The 23,260-nt window shown below is 43.8% G+C and overlaps 1 protein-coding gene across 2 annotated transcripts in view; it reads left to right on the top strand.

The window, feature by feature from the left end:
• The window catches only part of jph1a (junctophilin 1a), a 70,577-nt gene that overhangs the window by 27,857 nt on the left and 19,460 nt on the right, over positions 1-23,260 (top strand). For both annotated transcript variants that reach the window (XM_083778494.1, XM_083778495.1), the window contains one exon: positions 17,747-17,865. In XM_083778494.1, coding sequence (XP_083634620.1) covers positions 17,747-17,865 — 119 coding nt within the window. The remainder of the gene's footprint in view (positions 1-17,746; positions 17,866-23,260) is intronic.

The raw sequence follows: 23,260 nt of genomic DNA, 5'->3' as shown, positions 1-23,260 counted from the left end.
AAAATGGTGTTTCAACCAGGGGGGGCAGTCAGCCAGATATTTCGTGAAGCCTCTTTTGAAATCGGGACTTCCTGAAAGTTCATATAATGGCCTGTTGTGGCGCTGGACTGGACCCAAAAAGCCCCATAGCTCCATAGAGGCCCATGTATCTGGGCCCAACTTCACCTAGACTGTATTACCTTAATAAACATGGTCATGAATACTTTCTGCTTCCAGTCACTAGTTTAAAGTCTCATTTCTAATGTCATAATATTCTTTTTGGAAAATGATGGTCCCATTTATAAAAGAAATGACCATAAAGTCGCGTATGTTCTGAGGGGTGTGGCTACCGTTACAGTCTATGATCGGGATCCCCCACCCACTCGAGTCAAAATAAAAACCAACGGAGAAGAAGGGGGGAAGTCCCGCCTCGTTGTCTGGGCCAGCCAATGGCCAGCTGGACCAGAACGGATCAAGAAAGATGGCGACTTACAGTGCATTAGAGTGCAAGGAATGTCAGGCTTCATTTTACGTTCATGTTAGACCCGGGGAACGCTTTGTCCATATTTTTTACAGTCTATGGTTTCAACATGAAACACCGGTCTGAATTTTCTGAACCAATCAGAGCGTCGCATCCCTTCAGGCGATGGGACGGTAGCTAGGGACGGTGGCTAATGCTATGCGCAACAGCGTGGTGTGTGTTTGTTTATAAATCAGATGGTCGGCCAGCTGTACCAGTTTACTGTTATGTGGCTTATTTCTACCCTATAATGTTTTCAGATACATATTTTAGCGTGATGATGAAAGGGATTGTGACATTTAAAACACATTTTTGTAGATTTTTTGGCTTTTTTGGCTTTTCTTGACATCAATTTCACCAAAAAAAACGAAGTTTGAACATTCAGTGTATTCTCTGCTGTCTGGACTTTTGTGAATAATTATGCAAAAATGTCTCATCTGGTTGGACGGCAGGCATATATGTAGATCCCTGCTAAACCTCCGCCCCCTCCCCTCTGCTCCCTGCCTACCCTCTCTTCTCCGCCCCTCTCCTCTCCGCTTCCTCATTGTGACCGCGACTTTGTTTCTTTGTAATACTTACTAATAATGGCTTCTAGAGAAAAATCAATCTGCTCTGTTGTTGGCTGTGTCAATCAACACAAGTCCTTACACTAGATACCAACTGGCCTAGATGACTCTTTTATTTTTGACGGTGACGTTCCTACCACGTTGTCAAAGAAGCGCATCTTGGGTTGACAGGAAAGGGGGAATTACCGACATCTACAGGCTAAAAGAATGTGTTTTTCCATGGCTTCTCAGGATGCAGATTACACATACACAAAAACTCCTGGCAAGAAATACTGGAGTGGAGTTGAGTGTTCAAACTTTTTAGACACGTTTGAAGGACCATGGCCAAGACTTTTAATGTTGTTAAAATTATGTTATAAATAATGTCATAATACCTTTAAGTTGAAAGCGAGTAATACACTGCCTGGATGTTATCTGGAATGGAAATAAAAACGGAGTATTCTGTAATCAATAGCAGCTGTGCTGGATGGATGCGCAAATATGGGGAATTAAACGGGTGAGCTTCATTGTTATTGGCTTTTATCGATGTGTATCTCTACACGTCATCACGCAGCACGTTTACGTTTTAATAAATAAATAATGCAATCGTTTTTATGGACCTTTGATATAAAAACACACAAGAAAAACACACAGAAATAAAACAATAAAACACCATAAATTAAGACACAACGTTTCGGGCCGTGAACGGCCTTCATCAGGTGATTTAGGCCGTTCACGTGTGCGGACCACTTCTTCACTGTATGTATCTACCTTGGTCCAGCACTAGCCAGGAACTGGATGTGCGCACGCCACCTGCTTTTTAAACCAATATGTATGTTAGGAGTATAGTGGTTAATTGGAGTAGTCAGCTGTGGGGTGGGGGTAGGGAACTGTGACGGATATTGTGTATATGTTTGGTTAACTGTATGTAATGTGTTTTATTTTCGTTTTATTTTTCGTTTTGTCATTTATTTATTTTTGTGTTCTGTATTTATTATTGTCAAAACATTTCGTGATAATATTTTATTTGTATTTGTGCTGCCATGGGGATGTGGGGGGGAAAAATATATGTCAATTGTTTTGAAAATACTTCTTTGTACTGTAAAAGAAATCAATAAACATATGTTTAAAAAAATATATATATATGTATGTTAGGACAGAATTCTATAGGCTGATTCAGGGTACATTGGATTTGTCCTTTTTAATATACATTGTGCCCTGAGAAGAGTATAATTCTAGGATTGATTTGGTGTTTTTCTTATTCTTTTTGGCTGTTTGAATGTGGCTTAAATGAGTTTAGGTATAGCTTACAGCCTGTCAGCCTCGGTAGTGGTCCTATAGCTGCAGTGGCAGCTGCATCCATTTCTCAGCGGGTGTGTTGACACAAAGAGTAGCATAGCACAGGTCTGAATCACTGCCACAGGCCTCCACCACAACCAGAGGGATCAACTCAGCAATGTATTCTGTGTCACTCTCTCAACAGGGCCATTATCACTCATATTGTTGCTGTCAGGGTGGAAACCTTGGACGTCCGAAACCGTTCCTTTTTTATTATCATTATTTTAAACCATTTCAAATAATACATTTTGCGTGACACCCCTTATTCCAAATGTAGTTGTTATTTTAGTCACAAGATTTTGTTAATTGTTTTTCATTGTTTCAATATTTATAAGACCCACAGACACTTTGAAAGGTTTTCATCACATTGTGAGCTTATGACAAAGTATATAGGGCAAACAACCTTTGCTGGGGACCCCCTGGAGCCCGACGCCAAGGACCCCTGGGGTCTCCACTGACTCCCCAGTCCCCACTTTGAGAACCACAAATATGCAACACATAATATATGTGACATAACACAGAAGAAAAATACGGTCCCTTTGTTCTGAGAGGTCAGAAAAGATTACAGGCCTGCTTGTTTAGTGCCTTGCTCAAGGCACCACGCCAACCGGCAACTAGGAAAACGACATTCACCAAGGGTGAGGGATCAAACAACATTACAGTTATTAGTCATTCTATCTCCAGGCCATATTTACGCTACAATTAAATGAATATACACACGCGCACGCACGCACGCATGCACGCACATACATACTGTACATACATACATACATACACACACACACACACACACACACACACACACACATACTTTTTTGTCTCTATAGATCAACAGTAGTTTACTTTATTGTAAGATGACATACCAAATATGTTACTCTTAAAGGGCCACTTCACCCCTTTTGCAACCAGATCTTATTTTAATGATTTAATGATTTTGGGATACAAGAAACACTTTCCTTGGGCTTTTATGTGGGTAATATGTGTTTTTAGATATTTCAGCATTTCAAAGTGTCCATGGGCTCCAAGATGTCATGAACACTGGGCTCACTTATTTCCTGGACTACATGTTGTCTCAGTAAGACAACCCTCCCCCTATCCACAAGGAGGAGCAGTGGACCAAAGCATTAGGGAATTGTAGTCCAGGAAGGAAGTGAGCAGTGACGTAGACTCCGTGGGGGCGGCGGGGCTCGAGCCCCCATGAGGTAATAGACCTGAATAGTATATTCGCCTAGTCGGTTCGTCCCGTTTAAGTAATAAGAGGTCATCTGGGTTTCGGGTCTCTCGAACATCATACCCCTCATTCGGGTGACCCGGGGTGATCAAGTCCCGACCACTAGGGAAAGACAGGGCCGCACAATCCATTGGAACCACTCCGGAACTACTATGCCAGGACTGAGAGGTACAATTCTGGTATGTGGAGGGACTAGGCTCTGTGGGTTGCCTCCTGTCCGGGCCCCTCCTACGTCTCACCAGGTCCACTCCTGCTCTCACCAGGAGTATAGCGAGTAACCTGTGCGTTGCACCAGACTCCCAGCACCAGACACTTCATTCAGGAGTGGTGGATTCTTGAGCCGCAATGGTTCTGCAGGCTCCACCGCTGGGCAACGCTAGTACTGTAGACTCCACTTGTGGCTCGAATAGCCCTCCTAAAGGCCTCATCGAAGGTTTTTGGGCTTCCTCCTCACGGAGGGGCACTAACCCATACTGCTCCCGGGGTGCCGTCTACATTCCGGCTGTCACCCGTCTCTCCGGTGGTCACATAGTCTATAGTATGGTCAAGTATGGGATTCATTTACGAGAAGAAAAACCCCCCAAAAAAAGAAGAATATGAAGGTTTGTGAATATGAGGATTGTGTCCGACATCAACGATATGTTCACTTACAAGGCTGTGATGATCAAAGCTAGGTGGCTCATACAGTTAATAGTTATTTAGCTCCAGGGTTTGTGAATATAATGACCATGGTGTCACTGCGGTTGTCTCATGCAGTCTGTATGGAGCCTATTCATTATCAGACACATCCATTGTTCTATCCCTGCCTTTTCTCTGTTCCTTGGCACTGCCTCCCAGCGAGCTGCTTCCAGTCTGGTGTCTTTGCACCATGCAGCACCGTGCCCACCATTGTCTTTACTGCTCGTCCACTAGCTCTTAACCTATGGATTTGTTCACCATACTGTACATTGTCTCCTTTGTGTTTTTGTTCGGAGAGTCATTTGTCTCATTGTGCTGTTATCTGGAAAACGAATGCACAGAACATTTATTGCACAGAAAAATCTCAATATTGGAATTTTTTCACCTTTTCACCCTTAAATATCACATTGGAATGAATGTGATTGATTGATTGATTGATTGATTGATTGATTGAAATATTTATTAACAGTTTGCAGAATTACAGTATACATTTCAAGCACAATCTCAATACAAAGACTGTTAACTGTGAGTGGACGACCCAATTAAGCATTACACTTGTTTACAACAGGGTCCACATTGTTCAATTCATCAAAACATTTAGAGACATACAAATAGACACTTCTATGTAGTTAAAGAACAGAACAGGAATTCATCATATAGGAAGCAAAAAGGGAAAAGATAAATATACAGTGAGGGGAAAGGGGGGGGCGGTGGGGGGGATTCAGATTTTACAGAGGCCAGTTTCGAATTGCAGCCATCCATAGGTGCCCTTTGAGAGCGGTTTTGAAGGAGTCAAGGGATTCACATGTCTTAATGACTGTTGGTAGGGCGTTCCACATTTTGGTGGCATAGGAGCGAAAATAATTTAGTCCCTTGTTTGTGCCGAATCTGGGTTGTACATGGTTTGTTGCACTCCCTCTGGTGTTGTGGGTGTGGACTTCGTTTACATTAAGGAAGTATTTAGACAGGTACATGGGTATCTTAGTGGTGTATCGAATCTTGTGGACCAGACCCATTGCAAGATGCTGTACTCTGTCGTCGACCCTAAGCCATCCCAGCCTGTCAAAGTGGGCAGGGGTGAGGTGGGTTCGGGGGGTGAGGCCAAGTAGGAGCCTGACCAGTTTGTTTTGGGAGGTCTGGAGCCTTGTTTTAAGGGCCTTTGAGGTGCTGTGGTACCAAGAGGTGGATGCATAGTCAAAGAAACCTTGTACGAGGGCTCATGTTAAGGTCTTCAAGGTGTTTTTGTTGACCAGTGAGGAGATCCTGAATCATCTTGTTTTATTGACTTTTTAGATTACGTTGGTGGCCATTTTATCACCGGAAAGATTGGCCTCCAGGATGGAACCTGGGTAGGTAATGTGATAATGTTGTCACCCACTCTAACCAAGAAGCCATCTGCCTTGCTGAGATTACTATTTGATCCGAAGAGAATGGATTCAGTTTTTCCCAGGTGTAAGGATAGTTTGTTATCAGCGAGCCAGGTGCAGATTCTACCGAGTTCAGAGCTGAGGGTCTTTTCAACCTGCAGTTTGTTCCTGTCCGAGACCAGCAGTGCTGAGTCGTCTGCGAACAGGAACAAGTTGCAGTCACAAGCTGATGTCATGTTGTTAACATATTAGGAACAGTAAAGGCCCTAGTATGCTTCCTTGTGGGACGCCACAGCTCACTGGGAGGGGAGGGGACAGTGTTCCGTTCACCTCCACCATCTGTTCTCTCCCCTCCAGGTAGGATTGCATCCAGCTCACTGATGTGCTATCAAAACCAATAGCTTTAAGCTTGTTAACCAGTATGGAGTGGTTCACGGTGTCAAAAGCCTTTTGGAGGTCCAGCATGACCATGCCGCAGTATTTTCCAGCATCCACCTCGTGTTTGATGTGGTCGCTCAAATAGAGGAGGCATGTATCAGAGGATTGGGATGTTCTGAAACCAGATTGGAACTCGTACAGCAATTTATTAGTGGCAAGATACTTTTCAACCTGTTCATAGACTATTTTTTCCATCACTTTCGAGATGGAGCTTAGAATAGAAATAGGGCGGTAGTTGCCGGGTTCTAATTTACTCCCTTTTTTGTACAGGGGGGTTACTTTGGCCAGTTTAAAATCTTGGGGGACCTGTCCCTGTTTGATGGAGAGGTTTACTATGTGGGTGATGACTGGAGCTATGGAAATGGCTGAGTCTGAATTTGGAGGGTATATTGTCATGGCCAGTGGCCTTGTGGGGTTGGAGGGCACTCAGTTTTTTAAGTACCTCCTCAGTTGTTAACATTGCCATTTTAAAATCATTTTTACAAACACCTAGGTTTTTATATTATTCCGCCTGCAGTATATGTATTCTACGCTCTGTATAATATATACTAACCACCAGGATACTGTGCCTTGACTACTCTACAGTGTAGGCTTAGAGAGAGAAAGAGAGAGAGAGGGAATGAGTGGGAAGAGCACACACACGCACACACACACACACACACACACACACACACACACACACACACACACACACACACACACACACACACACACACACACGCACACCTTGTCAAGCCAGCAGGATGTCTCTAATACCGTTGTTCTAAGCCACATTCTTACAATCCCAGATATTTTCTGGGTCATTTTGAGCATTGACCAATATGTCCTACTATACTTGCTGTGCTGCACCTCAGCCTCTCTCTCTCTCTCTCTCTCTCTCTCTCTCTGTCTCTCATCAGTATAAACTTAGCTGATCTCATAATAACAGCCACGCTAGTCTCCCATATAAAGACTTGCGACATTTGCGACAGCACATCATCATCAGCAGTATACAGACCCTGGTACATGGTAATGTGAACCCCCCTTCTCCCAGACTGTAACAGCCCAGAATAATTCCTGAATAATTTGGGAGTGAGTTTTTAGCTAACCACTAATAGTGTTAGTCATGCTTGAGTAGTGGGTGAATTAGCACCAGGTGGGAACCCAACAGTGGGCCCGCACGGATACGAGGAGATATGTGCGAGCTCAGTGCTAATGTGTCCAGACATTCTGTGATCGCTGCTACTTTGGACGCGGGTGCCACTCGGCCAACGCATACTGTGTATCTAAATAACGGAGCGGTTGCGCAAAGACCCGCCCGGCAGCACTGTTTAATGCAATTTATTTGTGCGTGTTATAAGTATTTTTTGTTGAATTATTCATGACAAAGTTGTACAGTATGTATATCCATAACATAAACAAGCAGCACGCTCACAAACAATTCACTAAGTTCTTTGTTTCAATCTTTTTTTTCTTTTTTTTTCACAATTATATTACCTGATCATCTTCTTCTTAAATACACTAGTTTGAAACTCTATACCGTCATGCATACATGACTGTCGCACGAATTATCAAAACATTAGAAAGTAGGCTAGCCGGCGTTGTATCAGATTGTGAAAATATAATAATAATAAATAATAATAATAAAATGATTGAAAGAAATCAAGTGTATTGTATTGCGCAGACAAGTGTATTGTCTGTACGTGCTGCTTGCTTATTTTATGGATGTTGACTTTTAAAACTTTGTCATGAGTAATTCAACAAAAAATACTTATAACTCGCACAAATAAATTGCATTAAACAGTGCTGCCGGGCGGGTCTTTGCACAACCACTCCGTCATTTAGGTATGCTCGGCCAACACATAGGACAGACTTCTAAGGCTGCAGTTTTATTATTATTAGCAGATCTGTAAATGTCAGTGTGGGCCACATGTAATATAGGGAGTGTACAACGTCTGTATACTTTTATATTTATTGACGCGTGGTCTTGTTCTGCACGAGGCAGACTATAAGAGTGAAGCAATCTGATTGGTTGAAATAGCCATCTAGCCGTGCTCTAAACGAGCATGATGGAACGCCTAATCAAAACATAAAAATCACACCTGTGATGAACCGAGTGTTGCAACTCGCCTCCCCCCCCCCCCCCCCCCTCCTCTCTCTCTCTCTCTCTCTCATTAGCAGGCAGCAGGCACAGCATACCCCTCTCTCTGTTTCTGGTGCCCCCTACTTGTATAAATAAGTTACATACTCGTGCTCACACAGGTACACAAACAGACAGGTACACGGGCATTTCTGGTTGTAGGAGTGGTTGCACCACTCAAAAATCAGCTGTGCTGACTGAGTCTTGCTGCTTGCTAGGGACATTTTATAAGGACATCTTCGGTCGTAGTGGCTACATCTGTCATTAAAAATATATATTTTTTTTCCTTTTATTTACATGGCTTTGTTGAATACTCGAGTCTGACTGGTTCAGAGGGTATAGAACTACAGTATGTGTGAGAAAGACACCTCAAATAGGCCATTGCCCGAGGAGTGGTGGACTGAAGTTCAAATCTAGGGAACACAAGTGCACACACACACACACACACACACTTGAGTATGCTCGTCTGAAAGGAGGCCACATCGTGCCGCATGTAAGCAGGGGGGGGGGGGCTGAAACTTAATCCCACAGTAAAATTAGAGGTTGAGATGCATACTTCAGCAGTTCTAAATGACCTGTCGTCTTTAGAGATGCTCTCTCTCTCTCTCTCTCTCTCTCTCTCTCTCTCTCACTCACACTCACACACACACTCACACTCACACTCACACACACTCACACTCACACTCACACACACTCACACTCACACTCACACACACACACACACACACACACACACACACACACACACACACACACACACACACACACACACACGCATGCATAGACAGTGCAAATAGAGAAAAGGCATCTTAGGGAGCCAACTGACTCGACACATTTCACAACATACATTGGTCTCAGTGATTAAACCAACCACTTATTGATCTCACAAGACGTTAAATATCAATATCTATATCTATATATCTATCTCTATATATATATAAATTATATACATTTATTTTATTTTTATTTTTTGATAAATATTGCATATTGACATAAATCAGGCAAAAGGTGTTTGCCAAGAGCCGTCTAAAACGTTCTGTCCATATGTATTTTAGTTTGTATTGAACATTTCCTAACATGTAGACAAACTTGGTGTTGTTTGTGCTTTGTGCAGTTTGCTTAATGCTGCATGCAAATAATGCTGCATGGAACTCTTCACACTCTTCACATACAGCAAGACTTGCAATGGGCCTAAACTAGACATGAATAAGCATTTGTATTCAAAGAATCTGATTTAGGGTACTTAAGCCCAATGTACCTACACTTTTTCGTAGTGTAGGTTCAGGTCACTGTACAACAACAATGTGATGAAGCAAAATTGCCTGTTTACAGCCTCACAGCATTCTGTATGTGAGTGGAACGCTTGTAAATATATCTTGTTTTAATACATAGACCTGTAGCGCTTTTGTAATCCAATCTAGTATTGGCTTTGACACTGACAAGGTTATGAGGTTTGTACTAACAAGTCAAAGTGAGAGCTGTGCCAGTCAACCATTCTGGAAGACATACTGTAACAGCATCCATAAAATGTCATTCAAGGTTATATATGGTTATGGCGAGAGAGATCATGGTTAGGTTTACTTATAGGGTTAGATTGTGTGGTAAGGGTTAGTTAGATGTTATACATTCAGGGTTAGTTGTTTGTTGTTTGGGCTAGGGAGGGTTAGGGTTAGCCTGGGCCAGCAAGTTAACCACTTGAACCCCAGCATCCATATTTCGGGGCGGAACATCAGCCAAAATATCCAAAGCTTGTAGATCGGATATTCTTAGCGAAGAGATTTTATGTAGATAGGAAAAAGCGATCCAAGTACACAGCCAGTCAGCGTGCCTGAGTTTGAGTGTTTTTTGTAATTAACGGTTGTTGGCTCTGCGGGACTGATGCCCTCTGCTCTCCGTTCCTTGTTACCACATTTTGTGTCCTTCCGTCGACTCGCTCTCTCTCCTGCACCACTCCTCTCCTCCCAATCCATCCGTCTTTGCCTGTCACTTCCTCCAACCACGAGACGACCTGTCTGGGCCTCTGTGAGCAGTCTGGGTCACTTCCTCTGTGTGTGACTTGCACCAAGTGTGATACCAAAATATATGGAGCCATTAAGACCCCCTCACATACACTACACATGTATGTCACGGATGTGCTGTTCACTCATACTTCACACCTCCTTCCACTTGCCCACGCCTTGTGTACATTTCTGAAATAGAAGTGTGTGCGCGCACTGGGGATACATGACTGTATGTGTGTATTATACATTATACAAAGTGTGGTGCTGTAACAAGAAAATCAAAGATTCCAGCCCTGCAACGTATCCGTGAATAAGACCACTCCCAGCACGTTGAGCCCTCATGTAGTGAAACTGAGAGGTAGTAAGGAGAACAATTCTGCAGTCACAATGTGAGTAACATGGCAACTGAAGAGCTCAAAAAGATTTCCCAAGAATTCATTATCTAAGCTTGGCACCCCCAGTGTGTGCGTGTGTGCGTGCATGCATGCATGCATGTGTAAGGCTGTAAGCATGTCTGCAGAAGCTGCCTGAGTGTGTCCTTTGTCTCCGGGTGTTGCAAGGACTTATTTCTGGAGAGGAAGCGTCCCGTCTGTCTCTCCTACTGTCCTCCCCCCCCCCCCCCCCCCCCCAGCATATGGCTGCTCATGCATTTTAATATCTCACTGTCCTGGTATGTCACACACATGCACACGCAGGCACGCACGTGTGCACACACACACACACACACACACACACACACAGGATGTTCAGAGTCCAAGGACAGACCAGCAGTCTGAAATAGAGACATCTGCCTGTAATAATAATATAAAGTACCATATAATTAGGTTCCTTTAAAACAGAAAACAAGTGGACATTTTGCCAAAAGTGAGGCACTAAACAAAAGAACATAAAAATCAGTAGGCTTCACCCTAGGGCCTAGTGCAGAAAGGTCCATCCATCCATCCATCCATCTACAACCGCTTATCCGTATTCGGGTCGCGGGGCAGCAGCTCCAGCAGAGAGTTCCAGACTTCCCTCTCCAGAGCAACATTAGTAACTTCATTCTGGGGGATCCCGAGGCGATCCAAGGCCATTTTGGAGATATAATCCCTCCATCTGATCCTTGGTCTTCCCAGGGGTCTCCTTCCAATGGGATGTGCATCGATCCACCTAAGCTGGCTCCTTTCCAAGCGAAGAAGCAGCAGGTCTACTCTGAAGGCTCATACGTAGTCTGGATTTTCGGTGGTTAGGTGACCACCGAACTACATCATGACGTCACGAGCCGCGGTGAAGAGCAAACCACCGCTGTTTTTACTCACCACCGCTCAACGTTATTTCAGCTCCGGTGGTCACCTCACCACCGAAAATCCAGACTATGAATAGGCCTTGAGTCTCTCTCGTGTGACTGAACTTCTCACCCTATCTCTAAGGGTGCCAGCCACCCTTCTGCACACAGCAAATTTCGACTGCAATCCAGCCATTGGTATTCAAGATATGTTGTTTATGTAAGTGATGGATGGATCGGGTTAACAAGAGTGGAAGATGGAGAATCACTGTTAGTAAGCCCTATACTTTTACTACTTTTCTATTTTGGAAAGTTGTGAACAGCTTGCCTTTTTTGCCATTTTGGAAGTTTTTGCCTACAATGACACACAACATAGGGTTGCCAGGTTGAAAGTCTTTAACCCCCTCTAGACTTGAGGTGGCTCTGTACTTCTTTTCTTCTTCTTTTCTGTCAACACCAAATCTCTTCTGTGACACATTGTGGGTGTTTAGATCGGCTATCTTTGGCTAATGTTCCCCCCAAAATATGGATGCTGGGGTGGGGTACACATACGTGGCTAAGCAGCCAGATGAAGGTCTCGTGTCAGCGGTGCTCCAGCTGATGATGACTGACTGGGTTGTTATTAAGAGCTGTGAGCAGTGGTGGAAGACGTTACTCGCATTTGTTACTTGAGTAAAAGTATCAATACTGAAAGTATCAATACCAAAGTACTCATTATGCAGAATTTCCAATTTCACAAGTGTTATAGTGTATTAAAAATCTTTTGAAAATAGCCGATCTACAAGCTCACAATGCGTCGCAAAGCGACGTGTTCTGAGCTTGTACTATTAAGTACATTGTGTAATTAGAAAGCCTACTTTCCTTAGTGGACGCACTCTGAGCACCCCACCACATGTTTAAAATGCACTTTTTGGCCAGAAAGGGATTGTTTTTACACCGGAAAATAAATACTTTTAGTTACTCCACTGCGCCCTCTACCGATATTGCCAAGAGAAAAATCTCATAGACAAGATTTTCCAAATTCTGCCCAAAAAGTGATTGAAAAGTTTTGTTTGAGTTTGAGTATAGGTAAAACGTTTTTTTATATTTGTGACCCAGCCCAGCAGAAAGTGCCTCAACTACAGACGAGAGGCTGGTCTGCATTAATGCGAGTGTAGGAAAATAACAGTTTCATAGCTCTAATGAAGGCATTAGAGCTATGGACCAGAGCTAGCTTGAGGCCTGCCCGTGACTGCACAGTAACATAAACGGAGTAATAAAGCTAACCCACCGCCGCCCCAGAACAGTGTTTACTATGTGCTTTTAAGGGCACTGCATAATGAGGGATTTGAATTGAGAATGGACTGATGGGCAGGAGCTAGAGGACACAAATGATCTGTCTCTCTAGTCTAATGCATTAGTCATTAGTGCACACACAGAACCTCCTGAGTTCTGTAACTCGTGGCTCTCTCTGCGTTTTGTGTGTAGTATATGCACCTGACCTGTGTGCATGTATTTGCTAGAATGAGTCATGCCCCGTACCATCTAACCTTGTGTGTGCTCCCATAATACTTCTCAGCGATAATGCTATAAGCTCATGATGATTCCAAAACATATTACGCCTCTTTGCCTTTTGGCATAAATCACTTAAGCCATAATATACTGTGTTGACGACTAATGACGACTAACGGCTAATAGCGGAAATAGCAGATCGGTTTATTATGATAAGTGCGCTTCAGGCGTGCAGCATTAAATGCAAACTCAGAATGTCTCTTTAAACAACAGAAATCCTCCTCTTCCCTGCCGTCTGTCACACGGGCAGGATTGGGCGGTCAGTTAGGGTCCTTTTCCCTAACTGGGCTTAGTGCGCCGTAATATAAATCACACTCAGAATGTCCCCGGGTTTGGCAGGTACTTCGTTCCCTGCATGTCAATATTCCCCCGGGGAAGTGGAACTCTCTCTCTCTGGTCACTATAGATTCATCCGGGGCGGCGGGTTACCGCCGAGCATGCCCGAACTGTCCCTCTCATTAGTCAGTGGGGAATGAGCGCAGAAGCAGTAAATCCTTCCCCATTTAACCTACCCTGGAAGGTGGCGTAGGTGCGTACACTTGGCCTTGAGCCAATAGGTAGGCGGGGTAGTACTTCTGTTGAATGACGAGGCCGAGTAGGCGTGTTCTTCTTGGCTGCATTCTGCCTCCTCCCCACTGGCTGTCTGGGCTACTATGCTCACCTGGCGGCTGGTTGCCTAGCGACACCCCACATTAGTTTTTTAGGAACATTTCTGCCTATAATGACGACAAGTTTCTCTTTTGCTCACTTGTTCAGTCAGTGCTGCATTTTGTATGAATGTACTACAGATTGAGGGGTTGGGGGTCCGCGGACCACCTGCCTAATAATATTAATTTTGTGCCCATTCCAACTTCCCAAGCTCATCCGTTAAAAACTCCCTCCCCCAGCCCCAGACTGAGTAGCCAGTAGCCTACACCTCAAAATGTACATAATTAAATCTACTAAATCGCATTAACCACACTGTACATAATTTGGTGTTCATATATTCAAACGGGTCTAGTTTGACTAGTGTCTGAAATGTCCACATTCAATGGATTGTGATCTAGGGCTTTAAGCAACTAGTCGGCTATTCAACTGGTGGACTAGTAAATCCACTAGTTGACATCGTTGGTACTAGTTGACTAGTTGATAAGGTTTGTGTAGGCCTCAAGATCAGCTAGATTATAGTTATAGTCACCAATGTACACAGTTCTTAAATGTACAAATATCATAAAAAAATAATAAATAAATAAACTAGGCAACTAGTCAACTAGTAAAAAATCACTAGAAGTGAAAGCCCTATTGTGTTCCGAAAAAAAGCAAACTTAAATCTTGGTGTTTTGTTCAAAAAGTATTTATTTAAAGACCTTTTAAGTGTCGTACAAAGCCAACTCGAGTTGTGACAAATCATGACAATGAACACAATATTTTGGACCAAACAAATAATTACAAGGAAGAAAAACTGCCGTTTTCTTCTTCTTTCTAATTATTTGTTCGGCCCGAAAGATTTGTGTTTGTTGTCATGATTTCTCACAACTCGAGTTGGCTTTGTACGAGGTTTAAAAGATCTTTAAATAAATACTTTTTGAAATGTCTATGAGGAAAATGAACGGGGAATCATTTCCTGGGCCCTGTTAGGGGGCGGGACTGCGGCGCTCTATTAAAGTCGGGATCGGACTCAAAATGGTGGAATGGGTGGCCACGTCGGTTCTGGCTCTACAAAGGAGATATGTGTTGTTAGGCATGCTGCTCATTGTGGTTCTATATATAGCAGTGAAAGTACCTGCCAGCACAACCTTATGGTACGGTGATGAGAGGACCTCTTAATCCCAGCACTACCTGCAGAGCTGCAGCTGACTTCCTATAGACACACACAGCAGCTTCCTGCACGTCTGTTTATCCCTGACTCTGCAATTAGGCCTGGCACAATTATTACGTAATCGGCCTATTTGCAAATGATTTGAGATCATCGCAAATTATTTTTTGCACAATCATCATAATGTTCATACATTTTCAGTGGTCGTTGTAGATCGGCTATTTCTGAAGAGAGATGTATCATTATTAAATACTAGACTGGTTCCTGGCTGTAGAGCACTGAGTCGGTAACGATGGAAGCTGGAGATCCATGCCCCACCGACTCGACACCGGGCACTGCACTCCCTGTGGGGGTGTGGAACGTGTGTGTCGAATTTGAAGTGGGTGGGGCGAACGGTTCTTGAGTTAGGTGCTTTTCAGATGTACACACGTACAGACAGACAGAGACGTGGGGCATATAGATAGATGACCTATTTTGACTATAGTGCATAATTTATTTGAATTAGTAGTACTGGTCATTGTCAGTCATTTATTTGTGTTTTGGAGTTATTTGTCATACCTGGCCTGTTCCATTTTAGTTTACAAAGCCAAAAAGGCAAATGGTAATGTCATTTATTTATGTTCTAATGTCCAAAGTATAACAATGTACCCTTGTGTTTAGGTTGTTACCTGTTACCTTAGTCCTGTTTTATTATTAAGCAGACTGTGCTCAGGTAGGGGTAAGGGTTAGTGGTTTAGTGGTCAGGCGTTAAGAGTTATCTTATGCCTGATTTATACTACAAGCCGGTGTTATACCCTGGGGTTCCAAGGGTTCCCGACAAAATCGATTAATACAGCATCAAGATCAGTTTAATCACTTTGTAAATACACAGCTGATATAAATCTACAAGCTCACAACACGTTTCGCTTCGACGCGTTGTGAGCTTGTAGATCAGACATTTTTGGACTTGGGTTTGGCCTACAAATGGAAAAAATATATATACAAATGGCATTCACAAAACCTGTGTCCTAAAATGTTGATGTCCCCACAAGTATAGTACTAAAAACGTGTGTTGTGACTATAATATGCAATGGGCATTGCTCCAGATAGTGTGGTGTGGTCCATCCGTCAGTATAGCACTCCAGACTGGATTAAGTTCTTGCTTGGATGCAGCTGTAGGCCTGTAAATTTAGGAAAAAAGTTGGATTTGTTTGAGACCGAAGCACAAAGGATATTCTGTTGATAGTTTTTTGTTATACGTAGAGAACGAGAGATTTGTTTAACTCCAGTGTATCTGCTCTGACCTGCTGACCCCACGGTAGATTACTTCTAGCCTGGCGCAGCCACACTTCACCCGCCCCTATTGCATATGCATATCCCACGTAGCCCAGCGCAGTGGTATATTAGTATCGCAATGCGAGGCTAGATTACTTCCGCATTTCACTTATCTTCCGTTGACATCTGTTCCTGCAGATTGATTGATACCGTATCATTACAAGCACACAGAGCTAGATAGATTAAACTAGATTAGATAGTGGACATACATCGATTAGGTTAAATAAAAAAGATTAAAATAAATCAGAATGAACAGATGTCAACAAAATGCTCAAATGCTGAAGTAATCTTGTGTGTCATCACCAGCACAGTGGTTGACAAATCTCTGGTTCTTAAAATGTGTACATATTGAAAATATATAAACTTGGTTTATATAGTTTTTTATGAAAACAAACAATGGATATAGCTGACGATTGATATAAGCTAATTTATGTCAATGTAGAAGGGAGTTCCAACCACGCCTCTAGCCTATGGCAGGCCAGTCTGGTGCATCTCAGAAGCAGGACAGGTTACAAGCGAAAAAGAAGGCACTGGAGCAGCTCAGACAATTTAGTGCCCTTAGTTTAATAACAGGGTGCAAGTAAAAAGTGACTAGGGCGAAGGAGAGCCCTTTTCCAAGGATGTTGTTTTCAGCCTCGGTGAGTGGAAGGTCTGTGAGGTTGATCACGTTTGGTTGCGTGGGGACCGGCATGTTGGGCGTTCTCCTCCCCCTCGACCCCCTCCTCGTCTTCTTTGCTTGGAGCGGGCGCCGGCCGGAAAAGGAGGTTTGGATGTCCTATTATGGGCATGTGCGTCATCGGAGGATTCCCGCTCGCTTGCTGTTGAAAGCAGCTCCCGGAAGGTTTTTGAGCCGGGGGGAAGTTTTATCTTGATGGGTTTTCTTTTACCGTGCCAGATGTATATGGTGCCTTCAGCATAGTCTTCTGTGTCGCTTTATAAGCTTGTAAATCTTTCACAAACGCTTTCTTCATTTATTCGCAGGTCTTCCAATTCATTTGTTAGGGAAGATACATGGCAGTTGCAACGAGGACTGTGTGCAGTAACGAAAACATGACTGTCAATGTAGAAGGGAGTTCCAACCACGCCTCTAGCCTATGGCAGGCCAGTCTGGTGCATCTCAGAAGCAGGACAGGTTACATGCGAAAAAGAAGGCACTGGAGCAGCTCAGACAATTTAGGCCCTTAGTTTAATAACAGGGTGCAAGTAAAAAGTGACAAGTAATTTATGTCAAATTGCATAGGCTTACAATGCTTTGGTGTCGATGCACTTGCCAGTCTGGTGTACCCACTATGTACTGCATATATATACAGTAGTGTCTATTCATGTGTGTAGTGTAGTGTGCCTGTTCTGTAGCTCACGTTTATAGTTTTTTCCTACACGTCGGTTTTCATTGTGGTACTGCTAAATTAAAACTTTAAGTCTGGTATATTAAGTTACGTGACGTCCATTGATCCAAGCCAGAACGTTCCCTGAGAATGCATGCATTGCAGCAGCCCACCCATCTGACCACTAACCAGTTAGAGGTGTGGGCCACGATCCACAAAAGGTTGAGAAATACTGTTTTATGTAGTGTTTGTTATGTGTGTTGTTATTGTTTCCCTCTGCAGAACGAGCCATGCCAGGACAAAGAGCGAGGCTGCAGAGCACTCGGCCATCGCTGCCATACAGGACTCTGAAATCGCCAGAGCAGTCGCTATGGAGCTGGCCCCCAACTTCCACCAGCCAGGTATAACCTTCAGCAGCACATCACTTACAGTACTTACAACCACAGTATACTAGAGTCAGTAAGCTACAGTATACTCCTGGTCAAACGTTACTCAGCAAGTGAATGTTGATCTGTCAAATTTGTACTTGAGTTAAAGTACTAGAGTACTGGGGGTGCCCGCTGGCCAAGTGGCTCTGGCCTGACGGCACGTTGCGTGTTCGAGTCCCGTTCATGACGACTTTTGCTAGCCTGGTTAATAAACCAGACTAATATCGCACGGATCCGCGGGATATTAGTCTGGGGAGGCTCAGCTTGGATTTCATTTTCAGGGAAACATTTTCTCTTTGACGCAATTGGTCAGAGCTACTGTCAGTCAAAGGTCTCAAGCATTGAACGTCACTGTAGGCCTACCAAAGCCCGCCCATATTGCATACCGTGTCCCTATTGGGCGCACACGTTCTCGTGTGTAGAAAATGGGCGTACAATTGAGCCTCTCCAGACCGAAATCCGCCGGTAGGCAATTTTTTTTTGCCAACGGCTGATTCGGTCTGGTTTATTAACCAGGCTAGACTTTTGCTGCATGTCTCTCCCCTTCTCTCTCTACCTCTTTCCTGTCTATCTTCACTTGATACTATCAATAAAGGCAGGCAGAAAAGCCAAAAACTAATATTTAAAAAAAAGTACTAGAGTACTTGCTTTTACAATTTAGTTTTATTTTTTTAGGCCTAGCGAAAATAGCTGTTCTGAAAGTTCACAACTTGTCACAATGCAAGGTGTTGTGAGCTTGCATATCTGAATGAAATGGGACTTGAGTGGTTCAATCATGTAGTTTCCCTTCCTAGCAATGTAGTGGAGTCAAAATTACAACTTTTGTCTTTGAAATACGGAGTTGTGAAAGCATCCAAAAAGGTCCATCCATGGGGGTATCCAGGTCCATCCAGGGGGGTATCAGGGTCCATCCAGGGGGTATCCAGGTCCATCCAGGGGGGTATCAGGGTCCATCCAGGGGGTATCAGGGTCCATCCAGGGGGGTATCAGGGTCCATCCAGGGGGTATCCAGGTCCATCCAGGGGGTATCAGGGTCCATCCATGGGGGTATCAGGGTCCATCCAGGGGGTATCAGGGTCCATCCAGGGGGTATCAGGGTCCATCCAGGGGGTATCAGGGTCCATCCAGGGGGGTATCAGGGTCCATCCAGGGGGGTATCAGGGTCCATCCAGGGGGGTATCAGGGTCCATCCAGGGGGTATCAGGGTCCATCCAGGGGGTATCAGGGTCCATCCAGGGGGTATCAGGGTCCATCCAGGGGGTATCAGGGTCCATCCAGGGGGGTATCAGGGTCCATCCAGGGGGGTATCAGGGTCCATCCAGGGGGTATCAGGGTCCATCCAGGGGGGTATCAGGGTCCATCCAGGGGGTATCAGGGTCCATCCAGGGGGTATCAGGGTCCATCCAGGGGGTATCAGGGTCCATCCAGGGGGTATCAGGGTCCATCCAGGGGGTATCAGGGTCCATCCAGGGGGTATCAGGGTCCATCCAGGGGGTATCAGGGTCCATCCAGGGGGGTATCAGGGTCCATCCACGGGGTATCCAGGGGTCCTTGGGGGAGTTCCAGGGGGTCCCAGCAAAATGTGTGAACATCGTTTTAAGCACTTTATCCATTTATATCATATGTTGGCTATTAAAAAATAGCAGATTTATAAGCTCACAGCGAGTCACTTCATTCCTCCCGCAAGCTTGTAATTCTGCTATTTTTGAAAATTTCTGAAAAATGGGGGTCCACGGCCAAATACATATTAATTTGGGGGTCCTTGAGAACCACGGAAGTTAAACACTAAACAGTATTCCAGTAAATGTACTTCCCACCACTGCGCAGCACATACACAACAGAGGTTTGTCAATATTGGCCTGTTGACGGCTGATCCTGGAGGCTGGACCAACGTGTGCACAAACTGCACACATACGTAGCATTCAGATACTGAGATGGACCAGTGTGTGCACATACATAGCATACAGATACTGAGCTGGTTATGGCTTATATGGACTCTGGCTACTAGCCTGAATTCACATTATCACGTGTAGAGTGGAACAGCCAATCAGCATCTCTGTCTATCACAGGGCCCTGAGCGCAGACGCTGATCGGCTCTTCCACTCTTTGGTTTTATGCAAAGTTGCAAACGCCCACCCAGTGGTTGGGGCCAGAGTGGTCTGCAGGAGACACACGATAATGTGAATTCACAAGACTGGGGTGGTGTACCATTCTATCTGGTTGCATGCATAAACTATACTCTAGCCAGGGCTTGACAGCTAACCTCTACTCCCATATGTACTGTACAGGCTCTCATTTAACAACAACACCGTTTACATTCCCACATTCTCTCTCTCTCTCTCTCTCTCTCTCTCTCTCTCTCTCTCTCTCTCTCTCTCGTGCGCGCGCGCGCTCTGTAATGCCATATGCAATATACCTGCATGGTAAACACATACAAGGCCACCGCCCTTCCCCCATAAAGTCACTGAAAGATCAAGCCTGCTACAGGTTTAATGGCTTGAGGGGCCACGAAGGTCACTCTGGTAGTAGAAATCCAATCCCTCGTAACCAGAAGATACTCCAAGCAATTAACTGGGTCTCACTCCTATGAAACACTTCCAAACTCAGAAGGAAAGTATTGAGGTGCACCAGTAGCTGTTGGTTCATTCAGTGACCATGTACATGCAATGTCACTGGAAACCAGTGTTGCACACCAGTCCTATTTGCTCTTTGAACTCTCTCATTTAAGCACAAGTAAATCATTACATAATCCTTTAATAAATTAAGTGGCAGTTATTGATACTTGATCTTTGATTTTCTATCTCTCCCATGTCTAAGTAAATAAATACATAATCCTTGAAGAAATTAAGTCAAGTAGCAGTACTTCATACTGTATTATTTGTGGATGACAGTCCCCCTAGAGTAGATGTACCCAAATACCTTTGGATTACATTCTCAGAGTTCAATTGACACGAGGATTCTTTTGTGGAGGGTCTAAAATCCTTTCACTGTTGTCATAAAGCCCCTTTTCCAACCCGTCTGCCGTCGGGCTTCCGCAAGCAAATCATTTCTCCATAAACACATTTAGTTGAAGCATCGCTTTATGCGTTGAATGACTTGGTAGTTTCTAACGAATAACGATGTTTGCATGGCATTGGCTGTGTCTCGGAATAGCCTTTGTAATGAGTTTGTTATAATGTGTGCAGGGAAAGCCCATGCAGGGTTTGGTGCTCAAGGAGTAATCGAAGACCGGTGCTATTTAGGACGATTTCTAAGACTACAATGAAGGACTGTGTTTGTGCTTTGGAAAAAACTGGGCCAGTTTGGAGCTGTGTGTTCGGCCTATGGGATGTCACCGTTTCCGGTCTGGGCTGTGTTGTTATGGTTACAGTGTGCCATATACTACCTTCAGGCTCCATGGGATTTGGATTAGTAGCCGCCGGAACAACAACAGCAGCACTGCACAGGCAGACAAGTTATAAAGGACTTTCATTTACGAGCAGTGTTACACATACATCGTTTTACGAGCGGGGGATCACTTTGGATATCATTTTCCATAGCATTCGCACTCAGATTGACACGTGCAGTGTTGGAATGAACGTTGTGGTATTACACAAGCACAAATTGTTTAGCTGACACAACGTGAACATGGATCCAAATCGGTAACATCTTCTTGCTCTATTACACAATCAATGACGGTTGTTATAGCAAGCCATTAATGCACCGTGAATGTGTCACAGACCAAGAGAACAAGTGTACAGTACTTACTTGTTTGTCAGTAACTATTGCTGACACAATGTCACGGAGTTAACATGCTAATGAAATTAGATAACTTACCCTCAAGGTAGATTTATGGTAGACCAGTAATTCCACACGGCTAATGTGACACAAACTCATAACCCCTGTCTCATTAAAGTCTCAACAAGGTGCAGTCACATTACTCGTACCAATATCAAATATCTCCAGAGTGCACACATCCCCGGACTATGGACTAGTTTTTGAATAATGTTGAGAATTGTTTTACACAAATATTCTCTTATGGGGGTCCATGGCCAAATACATATCACTTTGGGGGTCCTTGACATATTTATTTTAAGAACCACTGAATTAGTGGGGGGGGAGGGGGATTCTGTTTTTTAATTTGATTTAAAATACAATTATTGCTTTTGTATTAGTGTTGCACATAAAGGCCCCTGATTTGCTGCAGTAATGCACACTTACCATGTTTTAATGTTCTGTTTCACATACTGTAGAGAGAATTGCTCACGCTGTACAATAGCTGAGACTCGAGAGGTTTGGGTTTCAGCTTGTCTCTATTTAGTTGTTTACAAGGTAAGTTGAGTTTTACAGTGGAATGCCTGACAGGACTTCTTGAGAACCACTGGGCACCCTAGCCGAGTCAGTACACCCAGCCATATCTCCAAAACTGGTGTGTCAAACTGAACAACACATGTCAATTTGAAGCTATGATTCCCTTCTTTCATATGACATGAGAAAACGAAAATGAAAAAGAATCCAATGGCAGTCCCTCAGTCAAATTTGGTCACATATATTCAAGGATTTGCACCACATTTTCTCGATTTTTCAAAAATAGCAGATCTACAAGCTCGTAGAGCGGCACTCGGTGCCGCGCTACGAGCTTGTAGAGCTGCTATTTTTCAATAGCTAAAAGTAGGCTATAACATAATGCTTAAAATACCAAAGGGGTTTCCCAGAAAGGGTTAAAAGAGGTACCAAACAGTGGCAGATACAGAACATGCCTATGACTTGCAGTCTGTTTTTTAGATATTACAATGGCCGGTGGATGACGTCAATATGACAATTGAGACGAATAACCAATTTATTCTGACCCCTCCCCGAAAAGGCCTTTTTGTCTTGACCACTTATCCATGATTGAAAAGTTCAAAGCAATCACTTAATATAGAAAGTGGACAAAAGTACAGAGATGGCCATGGAAATAGTAACAATAATACGCTTGACTATTAAAGTAATTAGTTACAAATTGCTCCATCTACGCCTTCCCTCTCAGGGTTGAGGAAACCGCAACATGCTTCTTTTAAAACCACGTCACAAGTTCGCGTTGATTGAAGGTCAAACCCCTCTCCAACAGCGTTAAGAACAGTGTGCTTTTCTTCATCGTGTCTACTGGACTAGTATGTATTTTGTATTTATGGTAATATGTCATTTGTATATCCGATCTTGTCTCCCCGATTCCGATCTTTTGAAAATCATGTGATCGGAGCCGATTTCCGATCACCCGATCCGATCGGGACAACCCTAGCAGTAACTATAACAATAAATGTATAGTTGCAACGCTCAGTTCACACATGTGTTTTTTTCTTCTTCATGTGATTGAACACACTATAGCACAATCATTTTTGTGTCACAA

Source organism: Protomyctophum parallelum, assembly GCF_964188405.1.
Source record: "Protomyctophum parallelum genome assembly, chromosome: 12".
In the NCBI taxonomy this organism is placed as follows: Eukaryota; Metazoa; Chordata; class Actinopteri; order Myctophiformes; family Myctophidae; genus Protomyctophum; species Protomyctophum parallelum.
The sequence above is the reverse complement of the archived record's forward strand: the minus strand, read 5'-3'. Positions and strand labels throughout refer to the sequence as shown.